General features: G+C 41.1%; 1 protein-coding gene across 2 annotated transcripts in view; it reads right to left on the reverse strand.

Annotated features, from left to right (window-relative positions):
- Positions 1 to 18,863, reverse strand: part of ttc19 (tetratricopeptide repeat domain 19) — a 53,125-nt gene extending 34,262 nt beyond the window's left edge. For both annotated transcript variants that reach the window (XM_060932649.1, XM_060932640.1), the window contains exons 1-6: positions 18,591 to 18,863; positions 14,601 to 14,686; positions 8,488 to 8,598; positions 8,352 to 8,390; positions 8,185 to 8,241; positions 183 to 244 (exon numbers count right to left, since the gene is read on the reverse strand). In XM_060932649.1, the coding sequence (XP_060788632.1) occupies positions 183 to 244; positions 8,185 to 8,241; positions 8,352 to 8,390; positions 8,488 to 8,598; positions 14,601 to 14,686; positions 18,591 to 18,849 (614 nt within the window). In that variant the 5' untranslated portion in view covers positions 18,850 to 18,863. The remainder of the gene's footprint in view (positions 1 to 182; positions 245 to 8,184; positions 8,242 to 8,351; positions 8,391 to 8,487; positions 8,599 to 14,600; positions 14,687 to 18,590) is intronic.
- Positions 18,864 to 19,792: the final 929 nt, after the last annotated feature.

Raw genomic sequence — 19,792 nt, forward strand, 5'->3', positions numbered from 1 at the left:
ACTAATCGGTTCAAATGAAGGAGTTGAAGCAATCTACTGATGTGTGCGGGGGGGGGTTTTGTGTTTTTTTTTTTCTTTAGCACAAAACAGTTTGAAATCCCTTCCGTGTTTGTGGTAAATGAAACAGACAAGCTAGCAGACTGTACACATATCATCATGAGACTGAAATAAAAACTACTCACTTGTTTTGAGTGGCATAGATGCTGGCCAACTTCAGGGACATTTCAATGACTGCGTTGTCATCCTGTTTAAAACAAGTCACACACACACACACATTTTTATTATTTAATATATAAATACACACAGTCTTGCAAAAGTATTCATCCCCCTTGGTGTTTGTTCTGTTTTGTCGCATTACAAGCTGGAATTAAAAGATTGCTGGAGGGTTAGCACCATTTGATTTACACAACATGCCTACCACTTTAAAGGTGTAAATTGTTTTATTGTGACACAAACAATAATTAAGATGAAAAAAAAAAACAGAAATCTGGAGTGTGCATAAGTATTCACCCCCTTTCGCATGAAACCCCCAAATAAGAGCTGGTCCAACCAATTCACTTCATAAGGTCACATGATAAGTTGACTAAGATCCACCTGTGTGCAATCAAAGTGTCACATGGTCTGTCACATGATGTCTGTATAAATCAGCCTGTTCTGGAAGGACCCTGACTCTGCAACACTACTAAGCAAGCAACATGAAAACCAAGGAACAATCCAAACAGGTCAGAGACAAAGTTGTGGAGAAGTATAGATCAGGGTTGGGTTATAAAAAATATCCCAAACTTTGAATATCCCAGGGAGCGCCATTAAATCCATTATAGCAAAATGGAAAGAATATGGCACCACTACACACCTGACAAGAGAAGGCTGCCCACCAAAACTTGCAAGGAGGGCATTAATCAGAGATCCGACAAAGACACCAAAGATAACACTGAAGGAGCTGCAAAGATCCAAAGCGGAGATGGGAGTATCTGTCCATAGGACCACTTTAAGCCGTATACTCCACAGAGCGGGGCTTCATGGAAGAGTGGTCAGAAAAAGAAAAAAAGTCATTGCTTAAGAAAACACGTTTGGAGTTTGCCCAACAGCATGCTGCAGACTCCCCAAACACATGGAAGATGATTCTCTGGTCAAATGAGACAAAAATTGATCTTTTTGGCCATCATGGGAAACGCCATGTGTGGTGCAAACCCAGCACCATGAGTCAGAACAGTTTTGCCTTGAGGAATGGGCAAAATTCCCAGTGGATAGATGTGCTAGGCTAACCGAGACATACCCCAAGAGACTTGCAGCTGTAATTGCAGCAAAAGGTGGCTCTACAAAGTATTGACTTTTTTTGGGGGTGGGGTGGGGGGTGGGGGTGTAATGATACCTATGCACACTCCAGATTTCTATTTTTTCATCTTAATTATTGTTTGTGTCACAATAAAACAAGAATTTTCACCTTTAAAGTGGTAGGCAGAACAAACATCAAGGGGGATGAATACTTTTGCAAGACAGACACTGTATGTATATATATATATATATATATATATATATATATATATATATATATATATATATATGATACGAGTGTTTTACTGGGAAATACACCACTAGTATTTTTCATACGAGCTACATCTGGGACATAGAGAACCAAAACCATGACATAAATCTCTATACATCACTCGAAGGAATCGATGAATTGCTTGTGAAATGTCTAGTATAATAAAATGAAAAAAAAAAAAAAAATCACATGTTGGCTTGAAGACATGAAGTTTATCTGCTCGTGTTGAAAAATGTACATTTTTCATACAAGATGCATCGTGGATCCGAGTGACATATTTAAATAATATTGGCTGGCGTTGAGTGGTACACCAGATATATTCCAGTCAGCAAGCATGATACTGAAATGAGTCAAAGACGAGTTAAATATCATGCTAGCTGAATGGCATATATCTGATATACTATGAAAAAAAGCCAGCAGATATTATTATTATTATTATTATAATACATGCGTACACTTCATATCAGCATTCTTGAAGGCCAATGCTAGCTTACCCACAAGTCAGTGCTGTTAGTGCAGCAGTGAAGTAACGTTCCAGCTGGTGCAGCGTTCATCAGTAGTGTTAGCGAATGCTAATAAAGCGGTCAAACCAGTGCTATCGAGAGCAAGCACCACAGGCTAACGACCGAGAAACTAAAATTTCTGTCTCCAGACTCTTCTTCCATGCACGCTCACCAGTGTGTTTTTTGACTCATACTTAAGTATTCATTTCCCTCTGTAATTTACTTAGTTACTTTTAAAATCAATATCCACAACCACACACACAATGGAGTGACCTGGCAGCCTGCTGCTAATCCCTTGCAAAATCCTTTGCCTTGTTGCTTTTTGGGTGTCTGGCGAAGCTTTGGCTGAGCTGGAGTCCCTGCTCCAATAGTAATGGTTCGCAACTGCTTGTAAATATGCGTGAAGAATATCTAATCAAGTTTTGGTAGTCTTTGGGGTGTTCAACATGGCTTTCTCTTTCCCGGTGAACAAAGAAATGCCTCTGTGCACGCGCAGCAGAAAACTCTCTCATTGGATATTCGCATCAGCTCCGACATGGGACATCATGTCTTGACAACCATGTAATATCGTAAACCACATTCAACGCTCATTCTCCATTGGGTAGAGTGACGTAATACACGTAGGATAAGCAATATGCTAACAATATATGCTATCAAACCAAATGAATAACCGTGAGTTGGCCTAGTGGTTAGCCTAGTGGTCCACCTCTCAATCAGGAGATCGCGAGTTCTACTTGTGGTCGGGTCATACCAAAGACCATCATAAAAAAATGGTACCTACTGCCGTTTGGCAAGGCACACTGCAATACAGATGCATACATGTCAACCTTTAGTTACCCGTGCCCTTACAAAATCTGTACTTTTCCCTTACACACACACACACACACACCCATGAGCCCTTATACACGAGAAAAAAATTCCAATATATAATCCAAAGCACCGACTGTTTTATTCCACCTTATACACTCCCATTGTAATCGGCATATTTATCACACTGCATCAAGTTAAAGGGATCAAATAAGCATGTACTGAATAAAAAGAAATTTTAGATCCCAGAGAAAACAACTGAATTAAAAAGGACTATATGTACAGTCAAGTAAACAATTATCTACTAAAGAGAATGACTGAACTATAAACTTAATTTAATATACATTGTATCTGTAATACCAGAATTATTGATGTAAATTTTGCAAATAAAATATATTAATATTAAATAGTTCATAAAAATACACAAAGTTCTATTTGACAAGTGTTGACAATCACCTACAATATTACACTCCACCAAAGAAAATTACTTGAAATAGAACAGCAGTACTAAGTCGGTATGTGAATTAAAATAGTAGGTTACGTGTAATAAATTATATATAAAATCATGTCAAACAGTTAGTAAAAGTTCCATTTGAGAAAAAAGTGTCGACACTGCAAGCAGTGTTCGATCCAACTAAAGATGACTGAACCACATCAAGTATAATTATGTAAACAAGGATAAGTGAAAATATTAATACATCTCATCTCATCATCTCTAGCTGCTTTATCCTGTTCTACAGGGTCGCAGGCAAGCTGGAGCCTATCCCAGCTGACTACGGGCGAAAGGCGGGGTACACCCTGGACAAGTCGCCAGGTCATCACAGGGCTGACACATAGACACAGACAACCATTCACACTCACATTCACACCTACGGTCAATTTACAGTCACCAGTTAACCTAACCTGCATGTCTTTGGACTGTGGGGGAAACCGGAGCACCCGGAGGAAACCCACGCGGACACGGGGAGAACATGCAAACTCCACACAGAAAGGCCCTCGCCGGCCACGGGGCTCGAACCCGGACCTTCTTGCTGCGAGGCGACAGCGCTAACCACTACACCACCGTGCCACCCCTATTAATACATTATGAAGTTAAATTGAAAATCTTCCCAGTAATTTATAACAAGAATTTAAATCTTATTCCTTTTTGGAGTGTTCTGTGTTGTACAAAGATGTTGCAGATTTGGCACGAGCTATAATATCACTGCTTGGGTAGCAGCTGTAGCTCCTCGTCCCCGTTCATTTTAATTTGCAGATACGCAGTTAATGTGTCTGCAGCCAGATTTTTTCCGAACCAATGAAAAAGCCCTCTCGCTATCTGCACTGCTCTGTGGGAGGCACAGCAAAGCAGTAAAAAGTTGTTTCAGCATTGGAAACCTGGCAACACCCAGAGCAGTTTCTGCATCCAAGACCTTTCCCCAATATACATCGATTATTTTCCTGGTCAATAAAAGAAAATCGGAGCACAGCAAACATGTAGATGGTGTTAAATTGCTTCCATCCCCTACTACACGTTTTAGAGACAGGTTACCAACGGTCATTACCACCATTACTCTTCATTCAATACTTTTCCAGTTTACTGACGACTGATGGTAGTAACGAGTGTTGGTCATCTGTGTCTACATATAATGTCTATCAGCAATTAAAATGTTTAGGGAAGTGAAACCAGAAATCGACGGGTAACTACAGTTGCCGTTGTATAAATGGCGACTCCCAGTATCGCCTCCTGAAATTATCATGATAATGGAGGAAGCTTTCCTACATTCAAACAGTAAACTTTACAAAAAAAAAAAAAAAAAAAAAAAAAAAAAACACACGAATGCTTACCTGTGCAGTCTTTGAATCAAGAAACTTTTTTTTCACTAGCTGCAAAAAATGGTCTGCCACAGTCAGTGGGATGTTGTGTTCCACGAGAAATTGGCAGAACATAACTTCTGCAGCCGTCACAGAAGTCTGGGCAGTCCGAGCCGATTGACTTAAATGATCGAGAAAACCACGTGCAACTATAAAACCATATAAATCGAAAATAATTCTGTTTCACTAGGCATGCGTGTTTGAAAAAATAAATGGTGGATGCTAAAAAAATTCTCGGAGTAACGGGGAAAAAAAAAAATCCCTGATACAAAACGTAATTTTCCCCGTATGAAAATCAGCATACGCCGTATTAGCCAAAAAATTGTATTTCCCCGTACAAAATACGGGGAAACCGTATAACTTGACATGTATGCAGATGCGAGTGGGGAGTCAAACTCTCGTTGTTACCAGAGGACTAGCTCCCCACTGTAACCCTAGCTATGTAATTAGCGAGAGGCCGAGGGCTATGAAACAGAGATCGGTACCACCCGATGCGCCACATGGCATGGGAAGGACTTTGAAACCAAATGAATGAAACCTGCTAGAGGGGAATAGAACATGTTTTTATTCCATCGAAAAAGTGTCCTGTATGTATAATAATTTCTGATATTGCACGCCGATGATGTCACTCCCAGTGTTTTCCTGCTGACCAGACGTGCGTTGTCAAAATGGAAGTTCAAAATTAAAATTCTTCTGATTAACTTGTGTATTTTTTGTGGATGTGTCCATGTAATATAAAGAACATTTCACAGTGGCGTGAAGATAGGAAGTTTATCTTCTCGTGTTGAAAAATATTTTCACTCGTTCATGAAATACGTTCACCACTCGAAAATAAACTTCATATCTTCACACAGCCACGTAATATTATATACAGTGGTGCTTGAAAGTTTGCGAACCCTTTAGAATTTTCTGTATTTCTGCATAAATATGACCTAAAACATCATCACATTTTCACACAAGTCCTAAAAGTAGATAAAGAGAACCCAGTTAAACAAATGAGACAAAAATATTATACTTGGTCATTTATTTATTGAGGAAAATGATCCAATATTACATATCTGTGAGTGGCAAAAGTATGTGAACCTCTAGGATTAGCAGTTAATTTGAAGGTGAAATTAGAGTCAGGTGTTTTCAATCAATGGGATGACAATCAGGTGTGAGTGGGCACCCTGTTTTATTTAAAGAACAAGGATCTATCAAAGTCTGATCTTCACAACACGTGTTTGTGGAAGTGTATCATGGCGCGAACAAAGGAGATTTCTGAGGACCTCAGAAAAAGCGTTGTTGATGCTCATCAGGCTGGAAAAGGTTACAAAACCATCTCTAAAGAGTTTGGACTCCACCAATCCACAGTCAGACAGATTGTGTACAAATGGAGGAAATTCAAGACCATTGTTACCCTCCCCAGGAGTGGTCGACCAACAAAGATCACTCCAAGAGCAAGGCGTGGAATAGTCGGCAAGGTCACAAAGGACCCCAGGGTAACTTCTAAGCAACTGAAGGCCTCTCTCACATTGGCTAATGTTAAATGTTCATGAGTCCACCATCAGGAGAACACTGAACAACAATGGTGTGCATGGCAGGGTTGCAAGGAGAAAGCTGCTGCTCTCCAAAAAGAACATTGCTGCTCGTCTGCAGTTTGCTAAAGATCACATGGACAAGCCAGATGTTGGAAAAATGTTTTGTGGACGGATGAGACCAAAATAGAACTTTTTGGTTTAAATGAGAAGCGTTATGTTTGGAGAAAGGAAAACACTGCATTCCAGCATAAGAACCTTATCCCATCTGTGAAACATGGTGGTGGTAGTATCATGGTTTGGGCCTGTTTTGCTGCATCTGGGCCAGGACGGCTTGCCATCAATGATTGAACAATGAATTCTGAATTATACCAGCGAATTCTAAAGGAAAATGCCAGGACATCTGTCCATGAACTGAGGCTACATCCACACGACAACGGCAACGAGATTTTTTTTTTTTAAATATCACGTCCACATGGGCAACGGATCAGTTACATTTCAGGTCCATATGGCAACGCAACGCTTGCTGAAAATGATGCAATATACATGCCACACCTCTAGGTGCGCTGCAAGACGGTCCCATCGGAGACACCAGAACAATAGAAGAAGTAGACGCATGCGCATAAACCCCTTCTTCTGTAGCATTAGCCACAAAGTTTTGATTATTAATCAGTAGCGTAAAACGAAAGACGCGGAAAGAGGAATGAATGGGGGTAGATGGAAGCCGGTACGCCAACATTCTGAGATCCTCCAGAATTCTTTAATGGTCCGGAATAAAATGAATGCTACACGTTGATGGATTACTTTCTTCTACGCCCTTTTGGAGGAATGTATTGTCAGACTTAAACCAACATCTGAAGAGGTGAGATCGCTTCTTTTTTTTTCCTATTTTTGCTGGCGGGATTGGTTTTATTTTTGGAAAGCGCACGGGCGGTGCGCGGTTTTGGTTACTGCTTCCGCAGTGTTTGGACTAGTTATAGGATTTGTTGACAACTCGCATCGAGTTCGTTACACTTCTACCCGGCGTGAAGCACTGACAGTCATGTGGTTGTGACGTCATCGTAAACAAATCCGTTCTACTCATCCAGACAACTTTGCAACGGTGCCGTTGCCAGATTTTTCCACTCTGGAACCCGTTCTTAAAAGATTTTGTTTTGGGGCACCCAAAACGCCGGTGCCGTGTGGACGCCAGGCCGAAACGATAAACAATTTTATCAGATTCACCTGAATCCGTTGCCGTGTGGACAGGGCCTGAATCTCAAGAGAAGGTGGGTCATGCAGCAAGACAACGACCCTAAGCACACAAGTCGTTCTACCAAAGAATGGTTAAAGAAGAATAAAGTTAATGTTTTGGAATGGCCAAGTCAAAGTCCTGACCTTAATCCAATCGAAATGTTGTGGAAGGACCTGAAGCGAGCAGTTCATGTGAGGAAACCCACCAACATCCCAGAGTTGAAGCTGTTCTGTACGGAGGAATGGGCTAAAATTCCTCCAAGCCGGTGTGCAGGACTGATCAACAGTTACCGGAAACGTTTAGTTGCAGTTATTGCTGCACAAGGGGATCACACCAGATACTGAAAGCAAAGGGTCACATACTTTTGCCACTCACAGATATGTAATATTGGATCATTTTCCTCAATAAATAAATGACCAAGTATAATATTTTGTCTCATTTGTTTAACTGGCTTCTCTTTATCTACTTTTAGGACTTGTGTGAAAATCTGATGATGTTTTAGGTCATATTTATGCAGAAATAGAGAAAATTCTAAAGGGTTCACAAACTTTCAAGCACCACTGTATGTCAGGGATATAAGGAATCAAAGAATGTTCTATCTGGACACGTGGTTCACAAAAACCTTCATAAACATTCGGCAAAATAAACCTCCACATGGACTGATACACATATTAAAATAGATTTTTAAAGAAAACGCAGACTGGCGCACTTGCAGTGCCTCACCTGTGGTGTTCCTCCAGACAGCATGAAACTCACTGCAACTTTGAACAGTTTCTCAGCCTACAGAGGACAAGAGCAGAGGAGTCATATCGAGTCCTGCCTGGAGGTCTAAAAGTCAAGAACATACTTCAGGCTGTAGAGAAGGGAAAGTCCTCCTCGCTCTTACTCACATTGTCCAGCTCACCTTGAACAAAAGCCAAGTTGGCCATCTGTAGAGAAAGAAAGCGAACATTACTCCAACATTCTGACGGGCTGTTAGAACAAGTCCATACTGTGAGAGTGAACCAAGTGGAACAGGAGGTCTACCAGGCTGTAGGTGTAGATGATGGCGTTGTTGTTGTGACTCTGATGGGCGAGTCGAATTGCTTTATGCAAGAAGCCGTTCGCCACATCCAGTTCCCCGAGCATCATGTTGTACTGTGAAAAACAAATATTCGATTGTGAGATTTTAAAGACCGCTCGTAAGTACATTATGTCTTATAAGGAAGCTGCTAATGTACCAGTATAGCACAACATTAAAAGCTAGACGGCTTTTCGATTTCATAAAATCGGTAAAATTTAGTTCCCCCTGAAATTTGGTCATTGTGATCTATGTTTATTTCTGTAATATCTCAAAAATATCAGGCCATTCTGTGGCTGGGAAGTTATTTAATTTGAGAGGACTCCCGAGCAAATAAGGTTACGAAACTGCTTGCTTTGCGCAGTCAAGCAGACAGAGGAAGTCTGTGTGCGCATGCGCAGGTTGACCACCACCTTTTTCTTCTTCTTTTGGGTTTTACGGCAGCTGGCATCCACAGTGTTGCATTACCGCCATCTACAGGTTTACCCTTGACTGTTCCATCATTCTGTCGCTAAACGAACAGCTGATCACGCCGAGGTGCTCGCTGACCGCCAATATTTATTAGTTTGGTCCTGCGTTTCCTTTCCTTCGCATATAACTGTCTTTTCTTCTCACTTTCCGTTACTGTAGTCGGTCTTGCACATTTCATTTGCGTCCTCTGTTGTTCTCTCCTGTTTCAAAATTGTATCCCATAATGCCTTGCACGAACGGGGAAAGCCCACCACGTGATGCATGACATAGTATCTTGAATTGCATCATGGTGAAGCAGGAAAAAAATAGAGAATTTAGGGTCATGTGGCCCTAAATTTATTAATTGTTCTATTTTATTTTTTAAACTAATAAAATTGCAAGTCTGATTTGAATTCAGTAGCTTTCGGTCCACTAAACAAAATTAACTGGGTGTCGGGGAAAATTCTTTTTATGACCTACGCTTGAAAAATCTGAAAGGCAGTCTAGCTTTAACAGAAACTATTTCTGATTTCCCCCTTACCACACACGGTTATAACTGTACAATTTATCACAATTCCTTTCGTTATATATCAAAATTCTCCTCGTTGGTGCCGATTTAACCAGTGAGCCAAGTTAAATAACTGTATTTCACAAACCATGTATATCTAAATTCTGCAAAACTACACCATCCTGGAGAATATGTGCAATGTTAAATGGAGTATTAAAATTGCAAATAATCATACAAAAAAAAACTGAATAATAATAATAATAATAATAATAAAATTAAATAAGCATGTCAAGAAATATCAGCAAACCTACATACTACAGATTGGTAAATAAATGACAACATTCTTCCAAGTAGTTTTTACTTTCATAAACCACAACAGTTTTTTTTTTTAACCCTCTGCCAACTTTGTTGGAAGAGGTTATGCTTTCACCTCTGTTTGCTTGTTCCCAACATACATGGGCGTCGCCACCATTGAATGTGGCGGGGACGTGTCCCCTTCACATTGCATAATTCTTCGTTTGGACCCTCCCACATTTAACATAAAATATGAGTTCACCCAGCGCCGTTTCTATTGCTTCGTGAAAGAATCCATTCCACTTGATCGATAAGAGAATACACAGACCACTGAAAATCCACTCTAGGTTTTCCGGGCGTTCCCTACAACAACTCACCGCACGCAAGTGAACTGACTCTCAGTGCAAGCAGAGACATTTTGGTGCAGCTGCTTGAAAGTGGAGGAGGTGATGTCAGCCCCATTGCCACCTCACAATGTCTAGCTTTTGCTAAAACCTTATTCTCAAAATTAACCCTAGGCCACGTTAAATTAATGTTCAACTAAACAATGAAATAAGCTTAGCCTAATGGGGTATTCTTGGTTGATGAATTGTTTGCAGTATTTGCTCCCTCCTCAGACACAATGGACATAAGGAAGTTCTTTACAAAGAAGCGGAAAGTCAGTCAAAACGTCCCCACAGGACGGGTTTTTTTGTCCCAATGGAAATGTTAGTGCAGTTGGCTGGCTAGTCAATGTTAGGAGATGTATCAGCTAGCTTAACGTTAGCTATCATTTAATTCAAACCCAGTCGGCCTGCCTTACTGTAATGCCAAGAATGAGGTCAAGCCTGCTCTGATGATATTTATTGATTCCCTGTTGTGATTTGAAATTGCATACAGTGAGTGACCATCTCATCTCATTATCTCTAGCCGCTTTATCCTGTTCTACAGGGTCGCAGGCGAGCTGGAGCCTATCCCAGCTGACTACGGGCGAAAGGCGGGGTACACCCTGGACAAGTCGCCAGGTCATCACAGGGCTGACACAGACACAATCACACTCACATTCACACCTACCGTAGGTGTGTCACTCTAAATTGACCGTACCGTAGGCTACGGTCAATTTAGAGTCACCAGTTAACCTAACCTGCATGTCTTTGGACTGTGGGGGAAACCGGAGCACTCGGAGCACACCCACGTGGATACGGGGAGAACATGCAAACTCCACACAGAAAGGCCCTCGCCGGCCACGGGGCTCGAACCCGGACCTTCTTGCTGTGAGGCGACAGCACTAACCACTACGCCACTGTGCCGCCCCAGTGAATGACCAGTCACAAGAATATAATACTTCTGTAGCCTAATTTAGGCTACTAGCGTCAGCTACGGCTATTATAGTGCACAGAGCGCCACCTGCTGGTATTCATAATATCAGCAAAAATGAAATAATCATATCAGAAGAGTTTATTGGGAGTTTAGCAAGTATAAAATTACTGCATCCAAAAGTTTTATTGGGAGTTTTTTTGCATCCAAAAATTTCATTTTAGAGTTTCTGTATAAAACAGTGCTTGGTTCATGGTCTGACAAATTTAATTTTTAAAATTCACATGATGAGAAGACCACTGGGTTAAAACAATTGGTGATCACAACCACTCATGAAACAAGAATATGTAATTTCGTATTTTATTATTTCCTGCTATGTTCTTGACTTTTTAAAGCTCACTTATTTCAGTAGTTGATAGAAAAAACAATGCTTAATCTGTCTCGATCTCTCTTGACATAGGAGATTGATACTGCGAGTGAGTCAGAGGCAGGGTCAGCATGTCGGGACAGTGGAGAGAGTTCTATTGCTGAGGTGAGTGATGAAGGGTGCTGGGCAGTTAAGATAAACTTGATCAGGTGAACATGAGGGACATTTGCCAGTCTTTTGTCTCTCTAAATGACAGAAGGTGGCACATTTTTGTAATCTGAGCAGGAAGAACTTGTTTTGTCTGGTCTTTGCCAGTTTTCTGGAAAGTAAGATGGGAAATCAGTGTATGGGGAAGGAATAGTAGAAAGGAAAGCGATGGAGAGAGATGGATGTTATTCCAGGTGGATTGTGAAGGAAAGGGGGATAAAAGTTATGAAGTGGTAGAAATTGTAGTGGCACCAATGTAAGAAGGAGTTATATCTATAAATCTGTGTGTTATACTAATCTGTAAATGTTACTGTAATACCACCACTGCATATACTGTAGGATGACAAAACTGCACTTGTTCATTGTGTGAAGTTATTTTTTATGTCACCGTTGCTTGACACAGTGTGATTTTGTGTTATGAAGTTTGCATGATGCCATGTCATGCCTGTTCATTGTGTGAAATTATGAATATTCTTATTTTTAAACATACAGTTGAGTGTCACTATTGCTTGGCCCAGTGGCATGTTGTGTTACATCTAAAACTAAATTAAAAAGGGAAACACAAAATAAAAAGTAAAATGCACCCAAAAAGTCATTGTTGGTGATAAATTGTGTCACATTCATATCATTATCTTAGTGGGTTTAAAAACAGGCTGATGAATATATGGACGAGTTGAATGAGGACTTATTGTTGAGTCTCTAAAATAGCCATTAAATTTAGTGACTTCTGTAGATAAAATCAGGCATTTAACAACCTGTTAAAAATACACCAGAATGCAGGAAATGGCATCTATTAATTAAAAATTTTCTGGGGGAGGACCCCCCGCCAGTGTGTCCCCCCCCATTAAAAATGTTTCTGACGCCCCTGCCAACATACAGTTAGGTCCATAATTATTTGGACAGAGGCAACATTTTTCTAATTTTGGTTCTGTACATTACCACAATGAATTGTGAACAAAACAATTCAGATGCAGTTGAAGTTCAGACTTTCAGCTTTAATTCAGTGGGTTGAACAAAATGATTGCATAAAAATGTGAGGAACTAAAGCATTTTTTAAACACAATCCCTTCATTTCAGGGGCTCAAAAGTAATTGGACAAATTAAATAATTGTAAATAAAATGTTCATTTCTAATACTTGGTTGAAAACCCTTTGCTGGCAATGACTGCCTGAAGTCTTGAACTCATGGACATCACCAGACGCTGTGTTTCCTCCTTTTTAATGCTCTGCCAGGCCTTTACTGCAGCAGTTTTCAGTTGCTGTTTGTTTGTGGGCCTTTCTGTCTGAAGTTTAGTCTTTAACAAGTGAAATGCATGCTCAATTGGGTTGAGATCAGGTGACTGACTTGGCCATTCAAGAATATTCCACTTCTTTGCTTTAATAAACTCCTGGGTTGCTTTATGTTTTGGGTCATTGTCCATCTGTATTATGAAACGCCGACCAATCAGTTTGGCTGGATTTGAGCACACAGTATGTCTCTGAATACCTCAGAATTCATCCGGCTGCTTCTGTCCTGTGTCACATCATCAATAAACACTAGTGACCCAGTGCCACTGGCAGCCATGCATGCCCAAGCCATCACACTGCCTCCGCCGTGTTTTACAGATGATGTGGTATGCTTTGGATCATGAGCTGTACCACGCCTTCACCATACTTTTTTCTTTCCATCATTCTGGTAGAGGTTGATCTTGGTTTCATCTGTCCAAAGAATGTTCTTCCAGAACTGTGCTGGCTTTTTTAGATGTTTTTTTAGCAAAGTCCAATCTAGCCTTTTTATTCTTGAGGCTTATGAGTGGCTTGCACCGTGCAGTGAACCCTCTGTATTTACTTTCATGCAGTCTTCTCTTTATGGTAGATTTGGATATTGATACGCCTACCTCCTGGAGAGTGTTGTTCACTTGGTTGGCTGTTGTGAAGGGGTTTCTCTTCACCATGGAAATTATTCTGCGATCATCCACCACTGTTGTCGTCTGTGGGCGTCCAGGTCTTTTTGCACTGATGAGTTCACCAGTGCTTTCTTTCTTTCTCAGGATGGACCAAACTGTAGATTTTGCCACTCCTAATATTGTAGCAATTTCTCAGATGGGTTTTTTCTGTTTTCGCAGCTTAAGGATGACTTGTTTCACCTGCATGGAGAGCTCCTTTGACCACGTTTTCTTCACAGCAAAATCTTCCAAATGCAAGCACCACACCTCAAACCAACTCCAGGCCTTTTATCTGCTTAATTGAGAATGACATAACGAAGGAATTGCCCACACCTGCCCATGAAATAGCCTTTGAGTCAATTGTCCAATTACTTTTGGTCCCTTTAAAAACAGGGTGGCACATGTTAAGGAGCTGAAACTCCTAAACCCTTCATCCAATTTTAATGTGGATACCCTCAAATGAAAGCTGAAAGTCTGGACTTTATGTCCATTATACAATTATAACTTGAATATGTTTCATTAAACAGGTAAAAAAACAATCATGCAAGCTTCATATATGACCATCTATGTACGTGAAAAGTGACAACCTGTTCCTGCAACCCTGATGCACACTTCTAATATACCCTCAAAAGCAATTTAGAATAAGATGGAGCTACAGACTCGATAAAGCCTACAAAGTTTGGAGTCCTGTGTAAGAGAGAGAGGACCTGGAGAGCTGATTCGAGAGTACCGAATCTCCACTCCAAAGATGAAATCAGATTAGTTTTTGGTCAGTTATTGTATTTGTTCTCATATTTATAATACTTTTTTTTGGGGGGCCATTTCTCCTGGACTGTTTTCTGAGAGTGTGTTTTAGGTCCCTGCTTGGGTTCTGGTCACAGTCTGGAAGCCCTGGATGTGTGTTTGATATAGACTGTGCATTTTGTGCATATAACAAACAAATGGGGAAGTCAAAAATCAGCCCAAACAATTTTGCTGCATTTTGCTTTATTGTGCGATTCTTATTTTTAGCTGGCAACAATAGGTAGTTTACCTTTGCTTTCTTTAACAGGAGAATAATCTCATCCTCCACCTTCTGGTCCTCCGTTCTTTCATCTGTACGGCCAAACAGGGAGAACGCTGCGGACAGAGCAATGAGAAAGACAGGAGGATCCGTTTTAACCAACATGCAAATGCTACAAGAATAGAAGACGTACAGCTCATGAATGATGTTAAAAAACAAGCGCTTTATAAAAAAAGTCTATGAAAAGGGGTTAAGAGAAAGCCTAGCATCCCAAAGGAAACTTTCGAACTGACACGTACCGTATTTTCTTCCTTCGGCTGTTCCCATTAGGGGTCCCCACAGCCGAGCTGTTCCGCATATTTGATTTGACAGATTTTTTTTTTTACGGGTGGCACGGTGGTGTAGTGGTTAGCGCTGTCGCCTCACAGCAAGAAGGTCCGGGATCGAGCCCCGTGGCCAGCGAGGGCCTTTCTGTGTGGAGTTTGCATGTTCTCCCCGTGTCCGCGTGGGTTTCCTCCGGGTGCTCCGGTTTCCCCCACAGTCCAAAGACATGCAGGTTAGGTTAACTGGTGACTCTAAATTGACCGTAGGTGTGAATGTGAGTGTGAATGGTTGTGTGTGTCTATGTGTCAGCCCTGTGATGACCTGGCGACTTGTCCAGGGTGTACCCCGCCTTTCGCCCGTAGTCAGCTGGGATAGGCTCCAGCTTGCCTGTGACCCTGTAGAACAGGATAAAGCGGCTACAGATAATGAGATGAGGTGAGATAGATTTTTACACTGGATGCCCTTCCTGACATAATCCTCCCCAATCTATCCAGGCTTGTACAATCCCAGTGACTGTGTTTTTACCAAATCTGCACGTCTTTGGACTGTGGGAGGAAACCCACGCAGACACAGGGAGAACACGCAAACTCCACATACAAAGGGCCACGTCGGCTGTGACGTTCGAACCCGGAACCTTCTTGCTGTGAGATGACAGTGCTAACCACTGTAGCACCATGCCGCCTGGTGACAGTACATGTATATATTTGTATATACAGTGGTGCTTGAAAGTTTGTGAACCCTTTAGAATTTTCTATATTTCTGCATAAATATGACCTAAAACATCATCACATTTTCACACAAGTCCTAAAAGTAGATAAAGAGAACCCAGTTAAACAAATGAGACAAAAATATTATACTGGGACATTTATTTGTCGAGGAAAATGATCCAATATTACATATCTGTGAGTGGCAAAAGTATGTGAACCTCTAGGATTAGCAGTTAATTTGAAGGTGAAATTAGAGTCAGGTGTTTTCAATCAATGGGATGACAATCAGGTGTGAGTGGGCACCCTGTTTTATTTAAAGAACAGGGCTCTATCAAAGTCTGATCTTCACAACACATGTCTGAGGAAGTGTATCATGGCACGAACAAAGGAGATTTCTGAGGACCTCAGAAAAAGCGTTATTGATGCTCATCAGGCTGGAAAAAGTTACAAATCCATCTCTAAAGCACGGCTCGAAATTCGCGGTGGTCCGGTCGCCCGAGGCGACTTAATTTGTCATTTGGTGGATAATTCTTGTCACTAGCCAGCCCGGCTGGCTAGTTGAAAATAAAAAATATATATGAAGCGAAGATTTAGACACACCGTCAACTAAAGCCGCCACATATTAAGCGTGTGCCGTGTCTGTGTTAATCGATGTGTTTATCGGCAGGACAGAAAATACCAAAGAATTCCGAATCATATCGTGTCCGAGTCAGGCTGTCGGTTTTTTCATTACTGCGCATGCATATAACACGTCTCGTTGAATATCACGGTAATCACGTTATCAAATTCAATAGATGTGGCCACATTATCGACCATTTAAAAGTACGTGTTTTTGTTGTTGTTTACATCTACATCTGACAAAGCTACGTTGCGAAGTGGAATTTTCTGAAAGGTGTACAGAAACTGCCAGAGACGGGGACAAAGCGACCTCGGTCTGAAGAGGAGAAAAAGGCCGCCGATAAAGCATACGAGAAGGAGAAACAACAAAGGACTTACAAGCAAACGTGGGAGCAGGGTAGGCCTTGGCTGCGATATGATTTTTATGGAATAATTAATTTTTTTCAAGTTAATTCCTAGTCAATATGAAGCTCCTAATGCTTTCTCACTCATGAATGGTTAAATACAGAAAGTATATTGGACATATTTTGGGTGCTATCGTCATGATAGCAAGTATATTTGTTTTCAATACTCATACACCAAGTTGCCAAGTTCTCCAATATATTATTATTTGTTGATATATTATGGTGCTCTGTGTTGTTCATTTATGTATTCAACAACAGTATCAAAATACTCGGGTCTTGAAATAAATGCACATTAGTCATGAACAATGGTAACTACTCTCTTTTGTAGTATTTTTGACAGAAGTAAAATTCATACATGAACAAATTTTGGCTAGTTGATTTTCTGTTTGGCTAGTTACTTTGGAAGGTAACTAGTCTGGCTGGCTGGCGAAAAAATATATGAATTTCTAGGCCTGTCTAAAGAGTTTGGACTCCACCAATCCACAGTCAGACAGATTGTGGACAAATGGAAGAAATTCAAGACCATTGTTACCCTCCCCAGGAGTGGTCGACCAACAAAGATTACTCCAAGAGCAAGGTGTGTAATAGTCGGCGAGGTCACAAAGGACCCCAGGGTAACTTCTAAGCAACCGAAGGCCTCTCTCACATTGGCTAATGTTCGTGAGTCCACCATCAGGAGAACACTGAGCAACAATGGTGTGCATGGCAGGGTTGCAAGGAGAAAGCCACTGCTCTCCAAAAAGAACATTGCTGCTCATCTGCAGTTTGCTACAGATCACGTGGACAAGCCAGAAGGCTATTGGAAAAATGTTTTGTGGATGGATGAGACCAAAATAGAACTTTTTGGTTTAAATGAGAAGCGTTATGTTTGGAGAAAGGAAAACACTGCATTTCAGCATAAGAACCTTATCCCATCTGTGCAACATGGTGGTGGTGGTATCATGGTTTGGGCCTGTTTTGCTGCATCTGGGCCAGGACGGCTTGCCATCAATGATGGAACAATGAATTCTGACTTATACCAGCGAATTCTAAAGGAAACTGTCAGGACATCTGTCCATGAACTGAATCTCAAGAGAAGGTGGGCCATGCAGCAAGACAACGACCCGAAGCACACAAGTCGTTCTACCAAAGAATGGTTAAAGAAGAATAAAGTTAATGTTTTGGAATGGCCAAGTCAAAGTCCTGACCTTAATCCAATCGAAATGTTGTGGAAGGACCTGAAGGGAGCAGTTCATGTGAGAAAACCCACCAACATCCCAGAGTTGAAGCTGTTCTGTACGGAGGAATGGGCTAAAATTCCTCCAAGCCGGTGTGCAGGACTGATCAACAGTTACCGCAAACGTTTAGTTGCAGTTATTGCTGCACAAGGGGGTCACACCAGATACTGAAAGCAAAGGGTCACGTACTTTTGCCACTCACAGATATGTAATATTGAATCATTTTCTTCAATAAAAAAATGACCAAGTATAATATTTTTATCTCATTTGTTTAACCGGGTTCTCTTTATCTACTTTTAGGACTTGGGTGAAAATCTGATGGTGTTTTAGGTCATATTTATGCAGAAATACAGAAAATTCTAAAAAGGTGCATTCCTACAGCTCAGGAACAGTGGGTTTGTAAACCAAACTATACCAGGCTACATATTAGTGTGGTTTAGTACACAATGAGAGACTTGAAAGTTTCAGATTGTGGTTATTTTAGTCAACACAGCTTAAAACTATAAATCTGACTTTAGTTAGAGGCAGACAACATACAAGACATTCCCTCCAGTCTCAGGGCTGCACATCTGATTCAGCACATTAAACTCACCTGGGGCAATAATGCACACATCAGATGCACCATAGAGGAAGACCATGGGAGTGTGTGTGTGTATATATATATATATATATATATATATATATATATATATATATGTGTGTGTGTGTGTGTTGGAGAAACAGTATAACAAGGTGTGAAGCTCCACTTACCCACTGCACCCCACAGTGTAAACCTGTAGCTGGTGTGCTGCTGCTCACTCCCACCTTCCTCATGACAGTATGGCGCATTTCTGCCGAATTTAAATGACCTTCGTCGCCAAAAGTCGCACAGCAGCGATGTGAGCGGTAACTGGTGCATCTGACATTCCGATAAACCCGATACACAGACTGTCCTCACGCCCTGACTGAACATCCGCTTCACACAAACTCCTTGCACCAGGAAAAGACGCCAGCTGGAGGGCAGCGCCATGTTTCCTCGTTGAACACGTGATGACGTATGTTCTCACGTGATGCGGAAGACTTTCCAAAACAGGTCCGCCATCTTACCACTCCCATCCAGGAGCGCAACTGTCATTTAGACTACTGGAAGCTACACAAAATTGGACAAGTTATTTATGTAGCTGGTGAGAAAAATGTGCAGCAATGAACTGTACAAAACGTCAGGTCAAAGGTTGTGGACAGACGTTTCACCTGTGAATATATATATATATATATATATATATATATATATATATATATATATATATATATATACACATTTTGGCATATCACTACAGTGACATGCCATCAGTAATGCTTTCCCGTTACCTTCAACTGGATTTTCTCCTCTCAACCATTCACACACATGGATGGACAATTTAGAGCCACCAATTAGCCTACCCTGCATGTCTTTGGACTGTGGAGGAAACCCACACAGACACGGGGAGAACATGCAAACTCCACACAGAAAGGCCCCCACCAACCACTGGGCTAGAACCCAGAACCTTCTTGCTGTGAGACGACAGTGCTAACCACTACACCACCATGCATCTATCTATCTATCTATCTATCTATCTATCTATCTATCTATCTATCTATCTATCTATCTATCTATTTATTTAACATTTATTTGTTATAGAGGGACATTGTACATTAATTAACATTTTACAGAGAAAATGTAAATGCACCCAATTATAGCCAAAAGGCTAATTTCCATTGGTAGTCCCCCTGCCAGAAGGAACATGGCAGTTACCTATCAATTAAAAGAATAAATTACCAAAGGAGCAAGCAAAAAAAATAAAACAATTACAACAAACAGCACCCCCCCCCCCCCCCACACACACACACACACACATTCACACACCAGAGATACACAACACACACACTCACGCAATAGAGGAGCCTGAGGTACACACACACACACACACACACAC

Source organism: Neoarius graeffei, chromosome 1, assembly GCF_027579695.1.
Source record: "Neoarius graeffei isolate fNeoGra1 chromosome 1, fNeoGra1.pri, whole genome shotgun sequence".
Classification (NCBI taxonomy): Eukaryota; Metazoa; Chordata; class Actinopteri; order Siluriformes; family Ariidae; genus Neoarius; species Neoarius graeffei.